This window comes from Populus alba, chromosome 10 (genome assembly GCF_005239225.2).
Source record: "Populus alba chromosome 10, ASM523922v2, whole genome shotgun sequence".
In the NCBI taxonomy this organism is placed as follows: Eukaryota; Viridiplantae; Streptophyta; class Magnoliopsida; order Malpighiales; family Salicaceae; genus Populus; species Populus alba.
In genome coordinates, this window is record NC_133293.1 from 13,105,494 (window position 1) to 13,116,155 (window position 10,662).

At 33.6% G+C, this 10,662-nt stretch overlaps 2 protein-coding genes across 3 annotated transcripts; both read right to left on the bottom strand.

Moving 5' to 3' along the window:
* Positions 1-2,618: 2,618 nt before the first annotated feature.
* LOC140956028 (uncharacterized) lies at positions 2,619-3,011 on the bottom strand. Its single transcript, XM_073411925.1, has one exon. It carries the CDS (start codon positions 3,009-3,011, stop codon positions 2,619-2,621), a length of 393 nt encoding a protein of 130 aa, XP_073268026.1.
* A 706-nt stretch (positions 3,012-3,717) lies between these two features.
* Positions 3,718-8,581, bottom strand: LOC118057899 (lipid phosphate phosphatase 2). 2 transcript variants are annotated; one of them, XM_035070631.2, is made up of 9 exons: positions 8,424-8,555; positions 8,263-8,292; positions 7,308-7,573; positions 7,117-7,204; positions 6,900-7,009; positions 6,677-6,770; positions 5,520-5,708; positions 5,369-5,428; positions 3,718-4,132 (listed from the first exon to the last, which is right to left on the bottom strand). In XM_035070631.2, the coding sequence occupies exons 3-9, from the start codon at positions 7,521-7,523 to the stop codon at positions 3,945-3,947; spliced, it is 945 nt and encodes a 314-aa protein (XP_034926522.1). In that variant the 5' UTR covers positions 7,524-7,573; positions 8,263-8,292; positions 8,424-8,555; the 3' UTR covers positions 3,718-3,944. The 2 variants fall into 2 exon arrangements, with proteins under 2 accessions (XP_034926522.1, XP_034926521.1); XM_035070630.2 differs by lacking the exon at positions 8,263-8,292 and having other exon boundaries at positions 8,424-8,581.
* Between the last annotated feature and the right edge of the window lie 2,081 nt (positions 8,582-10,662).

Here is a 10,662-nt window from a genome sequence, read left to right on the forward strand (position 1 = left end):
AATTTAATTCTCATTCTTTTGATTTCTTTTTTATTTTGTTAAAGTTTTTTTCTTTACAATTTACCGATTTAATGTTAGTTTTTTTTATGGCATCTGATTTATTTTTTATCTTGATTGTCATCCTTATTCTTGTAATTATAATTTTATGTGTTATATTTTTTTTTATGAGGTTAATGTGATTTTTTAATTTTTAATATAGATTGAACTTAATTTTTTTAAAAAAAAAACATTTATTTTATAACAATATTTTTAACATATGCAGTCTTGCATATATTTTTTTCATTTGGTTTTTTCAATAAATTTTATACATGTATCGATTTTTGTTGCGGATTAATTTTCATAAATAAATTTATTAGACACGACCAAGTAAATGACTTGTATTACAATGTTAAATATATTGGCCTACATCTTTCTCTAAGTTTTTCTAGTGTTTTTTTTGTTATGATTAATGATTTTCTTTGTATTTATTTACATAAATAATTATTGATTTATTTGATTAAATATTTATATAAAATTTTTATTTATATTTAATATTTTAAAAAAGTCAACATTTTTATCTAGACTTTTTTAGAAGAAAAAAAAATTTCAACTCAGCGCACGGGTCAAATAAATTATATATATAGCCATCGAGGAACTTCTAAGTATCGTACAAAATGGCAGTGCAGTGCTAGCGGGAAAATGTGAAAACGGGCCAGGTACTCGCTATAGACAAAAATTCTAAGACGGCATGGAAGAGCAGGAAGTTTAGACACGTGTCAGGCAGGAATCGTTGATTAATATTGATAGCTCAAAGCGGAAACTTGGGCCAAGCTGGTCGTAGTTTTGAGCTGCACGTTTAAGATTTTTTCACAAAATATCTAAAATAAGTAATGACCGGTAATCTTGAAAACAACGAGGCGTGCGATCCCAAGTTGGAGTCCTACCGTTTTCCGATCATATTCACAGATGATTTTTTTATAAAAAAAATCAAGACGGACCACATATGTCGAGCCCGTTGACAAAAATGTCTTTAACTGATTATCTACTACTATAGAAATCAACTCCTTTATTTATTTATTTTTTCTTCGATTGTGAGGAGATTAACTTCGGGTAGATTACGTAGTGTTACTAAACAAATTTTTATTTTTATTTTGTCATTGGAGTCAGCTGACCAAGAGCTAGCCGCTGTAGTTATGGGCGTAGTTGTAAAGGTGTTAATGCTGTCAAAATATTTTCTATGTTATAGTATGAAATTTTAAAGTTCAAATGTTTCATTTTATAGTTTTTTATTTTTGGTTTAGAACAACTTTTAAAACTCCATAAACCAATCTTTTCTTGGTTTTTGGAGAAAACACGCACTAAAAGCCAAAAAGAAAAAACAAGAGTTACCAAACCAATTTTTACTATTTTAATTGTGTTAATTATTGAATTTTATTCAAATTCAATAAAATATATGAATACCTTTCCACAAAATATCCCCGAAATATCATACCAGTTAAGACGCCTTTTTTTTCTTCACGATCCACTTGTAGCATACCACAGTAACTTTTTTCCATTGATTTTGGAATTGTTCGAACCGTAAATCATTTTAAAAGCTTACCTTTTGACCCAAATTGTTAGAGAGAGAGAGAGAAGCAGCTCTGATCAAATGCTAAACAATCCGGTCCAAACCAGAATTTAGAAATAATGGATACAAAGATTCATGTACATTATGACGTGATGGGTAACATGAATTTGTACCAGATGTGAGGGGGAAGAAAAAACTAAAAAGCAGGTGAGAATCCTGTTTTCCTTTTCAACTTTTCTTATAATGTCAAATCTTTGTACAAATGGGCCTCATGCATTCACATCTCTGTAGATGAAATGCGCATCACCTGTTGATTTCCTCGATCGAGAATTTCGTCCAAAATACTTCGACCTATTTTTTACCACAATTTCTTTAATTTTATTGAAATATCATTAATAATTAATAACAGTGAGTTCTTACTCTTGTTTGCCTGAGAGGTTGGTGGTTGGTGCATGGGGCTTGTTTTTTCGATGCATTGGAATGCTTCCACCCTCTATGTTTTTTAACTAATAATTAATAACATGTTAACGTTAAAAGGGAAATAATTGTAACGTCAATGTTCGAGACATGGTCAGTGAAGACTGTATGTAATTAACCCCCAAAACAAGTTGCCTCTCTCTTGTCGCAGGAAAACAGATGCTATATATATATATATGTATGTATGTATGTATGTACATGCATGTATGATGTATGTATGTATGTAATGAAATTTTACAAGATATCATGTGCTTAGAGAATCTTGTCAATTTCTTAAACTGTATATATATATTTTAAGAAATTGACAAGATTCTCTAAACACATGATATCTTGTCAATTTCTTGCCTCCCAAATCATCGGGAGAAATGGGAGACTAAAAGTAAAGGGATATTTATTTTGAATTAGTTCGCTTGGGATTAGGGTTTCAATTTTTATATACATAATTCCACAACTTCGGACTTTGTTATTCTCATGAACTTTAGTCCGAAAGTTATCAATATGTACAATTAAACAACAACTATATAATAACGAGTGGACACAAGGAAAATAAAACTTTTTTTAAAAAAAAAAAAAATAGGGGCGCAAACTTATTGCTTCAAAAATCACTCATGTCACGAGAAGCAGCCAATTTCTTGTAAATTTCCAGAAGCAGCCTGCTATCAACTTCATCACCAGAAGATACCATTGAAATATGTTGATCTTTGGCAACCTTCTTCCCCCTAAAGAAGCCTTTGTTGTTCAAGCTGCCTATGTTGGTTGCCAACCGAATCATCATATCGATATAAGCATCGTGAAACTTTGCCAGAAGTTTTATTGGTGAAGCAATTTTCATGTGCAACTTTGGGACTGCTCTTAGTTTCCAGCGCCGCCCTGAACCAAGCCTCGCGATTTTCAGCTTTCTTTTACTTGCACCATTGAGTCTTTGGTATCTGTTCCTCCTCCAGTACCTCTTCACGTTCTCATAACATGCACTTGAAATGATCTCCATTTTTTCTGCTACTATATGATAAAGAATGAAAGAGAGAGAGAGATGCAAGGGGAAGATATTGTGAGAGAGGCTTTATAAAGAGGCTTCTTTCTTCTATTTATCTATATTTTCCAAGTAAACGCAGCCAGGGATGTACAGTTCATGCGAGCTGCGTTCTTTATGTTCCATGTCTGGTCAAATACAGAATTTCTGACTTTGCAAAATCTTAAGGACAAAAAAAACAAATATATTCCTCTTTCAAAAAGAGAAATATGGATCAATATAATGTATTCTATCCTATTTTGGACGCACTGTGGCATTGTCTTGTTCAATGCCTTTCTTTTTAGGGTCTAAATAATCTAATTAATATGCTACTAATTTGATCATGTTGGATATTTTTTTAGTAAATTAATAAAAAAAATATAATTGATGTTTCTTGACCTTGCATTCCATTGTTTGGGGGCTCGGCTCGAGACTCCTTTTCTTGACCTCCCCCAAGAATGAGACCGAGAGCTTCGCGCTGACCTTGAACGCTCTCTCTATCATCCCCCTCATGTAAAACCCTAATGCACTCGAAAGAAATTACCAGGGTGATTTCAGTTTCTCCTGTATGCTTCCACGACCCATCTTTCGTTTCATATAAATGCCTTGTTTCTCTCTCTCATATCAGTATTATTTTGAGAAACACAGAGGGGCCACGCTTCACAAAAGTTGCTACGCTAACAGAGGAAAAAATTAAGGAATATAACCAAAGCCATGTGCATCTAAACGATGCCGTTCAACGAAACAAGGGGGTGTTGCTGAGAGTGGAACCAAAATCAAAATCAAACAAACTAGTTTAAGATATGGAAAGCCAAAGCTCTAACACTGAAACATTGAACCTGACACTCTTCGGACGGGTGCTATCTCTACTTACTTTACAATCAAAGTCTGAAGCTAGTGCCTCCTCTCACTCTATGCTCCCTCCAGCATTGGCCTAGTGTCCCGAGTATTGACTCTTGAAGTTCCAGTTCCATGTTGAGAATCAATATATACACTCTCAAGTTCTGATTGCTGCACGTTGAAACAGTTGATGTTATTGGATGACTCAGCTCCATTTCGAGACTCTGCCAACATCTGGAAATATGCGTGAGGTCCCCAGCCTGCCACATTCAATAAATGACATTAGAAATTCCTGCATAACAGTTTCAACTAATAATACAATATGTATAGCATGCACTTTTGATGCTGCGCGAACATTCAAATAGGCTCTTGCTGTGACCCAGGAAGGCAGTAGACAGCAAGATTCTAAACAATGAGTGTTGTCACCACCAGCAAGTCTTCACTGTACAACCAGATTCAAAGTTATGAGAAACAGACATGACTTTGTATCATGATTTCATCACGTGAGTTGTTTGAAGTTGTGCTGGATGCAGGAAACTAAGGAAATGCTTTCAACATTTCAGCCTCTTATTAAAAACTGAATAGCATTCCTGTTTTTCTCTTTATTTTACTGTACAGGCACGAGCAAGTCTCTTTATTTCTCTGGAGATGGACAAGGGCTTCCAAATACATCATGAGAGTAGATAGCTGAATCTCGCAATAAGAGCACTGGAAAGCAAAGAGGAAACCATCTTGCTATTAAACAACATAATGCATGTGCACAGGCACATACTTTGTGATGGATCACAAGAAACAAGATGTCGAATCGAAGGGGAAAAAAGCACATGGCAGGTATTGCCACTCTAATATACAGCAAGGAAAAAGACTCTAACACCTTTAGAAAGGACGATAGTTAGGAATTCAGGATTTTATTAATACAGGCCTATAAAGCATCTGTTTCACAACAAATTAATGCAATTGCTTCTTCTGGTTTGAATTCAGACAAAACTCATATTTCAGACATCCTGAAAATTAGAGACCGGATTTGTTGAGAGACCTCAGGCACTAAATATAAACAAGGAATGATGCCTGGTTGAAATAAACAAAATTTTAACCAAGCATAGGGGAAGAAAAGGTTCAGATCTCTTACTAAAACTATGAGGCTCTGGATGTCTTTCTTCAACTTACACAGAAACATCCAAAAAGAAAGCCTCGACCTTGACATTCTAACCTCTATAGGCTAGATAGTGCATATTACAAATTTCCATGACCAAAATTACAGGACACAGCCAACATCTAAGAACCCAACAGCCTTTTTACTGTACTCTCTTTTTTTTCCAAGTAAATCAAAGCACAAACCGTGCCACAAGTTCTTAGCATGTCTATAAAATGCATTGCTGAGTGTCAATTCTTAAATGATGAAATCATAACTCCAAATATTTAAAGAAAATGGTTGTAGAGAATGCAGACAACAGATTGTAAAGAAGCATCGTGAAGAGGAATAAAGAAGAATATACCATCAACATCATATGGGGGTGGGAAGAATTGCAAGTAGCAAAATGAAGCAACTGTTAGCCCTGCACAAAAAGGTAGCAAAGAAATGATAAAGGTTTCACTATAACAAGTTGGGAATTGAAGCAATACCAATGAAATCCTAGATGAACAGACCTATAAGGGCCCCAGCAAATACATCTTGCCAGTGATGCCAGTAGTCATCAACCCGAGAAACTGCTACCAAAGCAGCAACAAGCAATGGAAGGAAAACAATACAAAGCTTTGCAACATGGCCCCTGCGGTCAAACACTCTGACTTTCCCAGACAAGTACAGGGCCAAGAACCCAAGACCTGCAAAGGACCCTGCATATCAAGAGGTAAAATTTCCCTTAGCAGAGTTATTTTTCATTATGCTAAGCAGTTGCTATCTTAAAACGGTAGAATTTTTGCAAGTAGCTTCCAAACATAAAGATGCATGTGCGCATAAACACACAAAATAAATGTACCCATAATCCAAAAAAGCAGATGTTGGCAACTAATTATTCATAATGGAACACATTTGATGGACTGAATTCATGCAAATAGGGAATTCTTCACTTGTGTCCCAAACAGCCCAAAATGGTAGGCAAAAGAATATGTATTTTTGTCTCCAAACAATTTCATTCGATGAAATGCAGAGAACATTGCTTCATAACTATGTTATACTAAATAAGATAATTTTCAGAGCTTAAAGGGTGGTGGTTTACATGTCCCAAGCTTACATATTGGTACTTCAGCCCTGAGAAAGCAAAACCAAGGGTAACACTTGGCAGCATAACATGAACAGACCATTACTACCACCAAAAAATTGATAACACAGTAACAAGGAATATGTTGAAGAACTTGAATAGATGAATGCTAAAACATTTTCCTGCTTATTTTGTAGAACAGAGCCAAACATCCGAATAATAATTCATTTTGACAGCAAATGTTTTTAGTAGAAATTCACTCAGTTTTCTAGCAAACAACAGAATACAGGCTAAATATCAATCTCCACACTTTATTGTGCATTCATCAATTCATCATTGTATGCTAGCAAATTAAACAGAACCTTAACCTATAGGGAATTTAAACGCAAGCAACACTTGAATCTATACAGTACATCTCAGGCAGGGGAGTTTAAATGTTGCGGTAGAAATAGGAATAGTCAGCACCACAAAGTGTTCGCAGTTGGAGGCAAAGAGATCGTAGAAAAACACCATTCTCAAGAGCATATGACTTGGAACAAAAAGGATAGGTGGTAGATTCCATAATTTGAAAATCATAGCCCTCAAAGTAATGGACCTACTTACATGAAGTATGTCCACTTGGGAAGCTTTTATGACCTTCCTTGATGACACTCTTCACTCCAGTACACATAACATCGCTTGTGACAGGGTGAAACACCTGGACATGCAACACATGCATGTTGACTGAGTACAAATACAAACAAAAGCAAGAACTTGCTTGCAGAAACTTTGGACCAAAAAAATATTAAGAAAAATATCAAGGAAGTTAATTAATGGGACAGCATACCCCTTTTCCATCAGGGAAACATCGCCAAAAGAAGTCTGGACGAGGTCGACCAACAGCATCTTTAATTGCATCAGTTATAACTCCAGTGATAAGCACAGAAAACAGAAGGCCTGGATATTCATTAATCCATCTGGTGTTGGCAATCAGAATAGTAATATAGAAACAACAGATGCAAGATTTTCAAAAAGAAAAACCTCAAAGAGAGAACAAGAGCTACCCAGAATGGCATGGTGCATATCGTAGACATTCCTTCTTATGAAATAATACACGAGAATGATAGCCATGGGCAGCAATATCGCAATGATCTGTTATGAGAGGGAGAGCATTATTTAACAAAATTGTCATATAACTGAATCTCGAAAAATAATTTCTCTTTTGTAAAATATATTTGTTAAAGCTGAGACATACTGGAACAGCCCAAATAGGAACAGTATTGTCCTGCAGTGGGTATGACAGGTCTATCAGCATATCCTTTCCAACAAAGCGGTGAAATGGTTCTATAACGTTCAAAATGACCTCAATAACCACGAGAAGCAATAGAATTAACCAGTCATGCATATGTGTCCTCGCAATTTGGATTCCATGGGATTTTACAGTGTGAGCACCCAACTGGATATCCGGCATTTTCTACTATTGATCCGGATACAAGAACCAAGACCACTAGAGAAATCAAACTGCAGAAAAAATGGTAAGCATTACTAGGGGAAATAAATGGGAAAATATTTTATCTTTGTAAGAGACAAATTATTAGCACAGTTAATGAAAGAAAACACTAATCATAGTATGATAATCAACAGCATTAGTCACTAGAACTGCATCCCGTACAGTGCCACAATCTTCTAAAGATATGAATGCCATAAGAAAACGAAGTGATCTGAAGGCCTAAAATGAAATAGAATAGTTTCATCCTAACATTTTTTTTTTTATTAGTGTCATGGCAGTAAAGCAATCTCAAGCTACATTGCCACAGCACAAAGGCCTCCACACATCTCTGAAACAAGTACAAATCTGTAAGCAGGCATAGCTGAATTCCGCTCCAAATCATGGATTGCCTCTGTTATGACCCAAATGCCTTCAAAATTTACATAAGTTGCTAAATTAACACGCAATTTTTAGGCTGAGCACAAATTTACCCGAAGCAAGCGATCTAGTGTTTCTTCAAACAGGTTTTTGACTCAAACGCTGCGTTTGATTGTTTACTAAGTACAGAAAAATAACAGTTTTATTCCAAAATAAGAGAAGATACAAGAAAAAATAAACAAAGAGTCCATCATAATAAGCCTAACAGTCATCAAGTCAGGCCTTTAGCCTTTTCTTCAATTATTTATTAGCAAACAGACGCAACAAAACACAATCTCCTTTCCTTTCCTTCGGTTTCTCAGGAACCAAAGAGCTGAAAATAACACGGAGACAGGAATTACAAGCATCAACTTCACTACTGACTTGAACCGAAAATGCAAACGAGAATAGAGAGAGATAAAAAAAGCTGTTGCAGATTCAAATTAATTAGAAGATGGAACTGACCTGGGAGAGAAACGGAATTTTTGAATGTTGAAGAGAGAGAGATGAAGAGAGAAAGGGCGAGCTTTTTGAAGAAAAAGAAAATGCGCCTATCCGCTGTCATCTAATCTTACTTTATTTGTGCAGCAGTTTTAACTTCTCATTGCTTGATTATAATAATAATTCATATAAAAAGAAAAGAAAATAAAAGAAAGGGTAATTTTGAAAGAGACAAATATAGGGGGCAGAGACAGCGGTCGGCAGTGCAGTGGAGTGGTGTGGGAATGGAATGGACAGGGAAAGTTTCTGTTCACCTAAAATCCACTCGTTTCCCTTATTTAGCCGCATTCCCCGTCATAATTTTGGAATATATATATATATGTACTCACACACACATATACTAGGGACCACCACCGGAGTGTATCCGCTCAAATTAATGAAGCTGGTCCAATTTCTGCCATCAGGTTACTAACTTCGCTTTCTTTCTTTTTTTGGTAATTACAAAAACACCTCTCCGAAGGTTGTTAATTCCATTTTATTCCATCTTATTCCATCCAAAATAACTAAAATATTTTATATTAATTCAAAAAAAAGAATAAAATAGAAACAAATTTTATCTCATTTTAAATCTCGATCCGTTCTGGATTTTTCATCTAAATTCCACCCGAAACGTTCCGGTTTCATTCCACATGTTTCGTTCCGCTCTTGAAAAACCTTTGAATCATATTGAATCCTTGCTCAATTTCATTAATTAAACTACTCGATTATAAAAAAGTTTTTTTTTATTACTATTTTCAATATCGATGATATTAATAATAATATTGAAAATTATTATTACTATTTTTATTAACAATTATATTAATTTTTTAAAATTAGATTTATCACTAATATATATATGATTTATATTCATGTTGTTTTTTTTCATGTTTATACTTTGTGGGAATTTGAAAAAAAAAAAAAAGGATAGTTTAGATTCAATTAGCCACTTGATAACATTGATCTTAACTTTATATTTAAAATATTTTGATATTTTATTTAAGTTGAATTACTTTTAAGTTAAAGATCTATTTAATCTTCACTATTTAAAAATATTTTAAATTTTAAAATTATTTTTGTTTGGCATTGTGTTTGTATTGCATGATTTATAATTAATTTATCTTAAATTTGAATTATTTTTGTTGAATATATATATATATATATATATATATATATATATATATAAACAGTACAATCTCGAAACGGCGTGTCGAAAATACTCCGAAATTTAAACATTCTATTCCAATTGAAAAAACAAAACAACTATCAAAACAGAATTGACAAGCTTGCCCTGATGTTGTCCTTCATTAATGAATTGTACTGGATTTACTATTTACTATTTAATTTATCTAATATTTTTTAATATTTCCTAGTGAAGAGAATTATATTGAACTTTTCACACCTACTAGGAAAATATTTTAAAGTATATAAAATTTATTTAATATATTTTTAAAATATATATATATATAGATAAAAAAAACAAGTGAATTCAATTTCTTTTTTAAAAAAGTATAGTAATAAATTGTAGTACTTAGTTTTTTAACCAGAAATCTGGGGACGTCTATATATAAAAAAAGATTTTTTCTTGAGACGGAGAGAGAACTACCCTTCCATCCACTTTTCATCCGAATTAATTAATTCCATTCATTGAACATCCATACATTTAAAAAAACGAGAATTAATTAAAATTCCGGGCATGGATAAAATAAACTTAGTTAAATTGATACAATCAATTAGTGAACTGGAGGGCATACTCTTGTAGTTAAATTTTTATTTTACTGGCAACTAAACTTTTGCTGCTCTTCTTATCACGCCTGTCCCTTTTTTCCTTATCTAGAAACTTTCACCAAATCACATCAATTTTTCTGATGAACTATCAAGAATTATGGTTACTCACCCTTTTTTCCTTTTCTACCTCGGAAAACGCCCTTGCTTGGCTGCTTGGTTTAGAAATTAGATATATATATATATATATATATATATATATATATATTTATATATTTTGTTATGAAATAAAAACACCAAAAAAAAAAATTAAATATAAAAAAATAAACGGGCTCGGCTCGTGGTAAGAGATGAACACTAACGACTTTACACAGAGAAAGAACTACTTCGTTCTGTTTATTTGGACAGAGCACAGGGACGTCAAAGGAAAGTTAAATTCATTTCTGATTTTCAATAAAGATTATGTAAGTGAAATCTATTTTATATAACTTTTTTCTCGTGA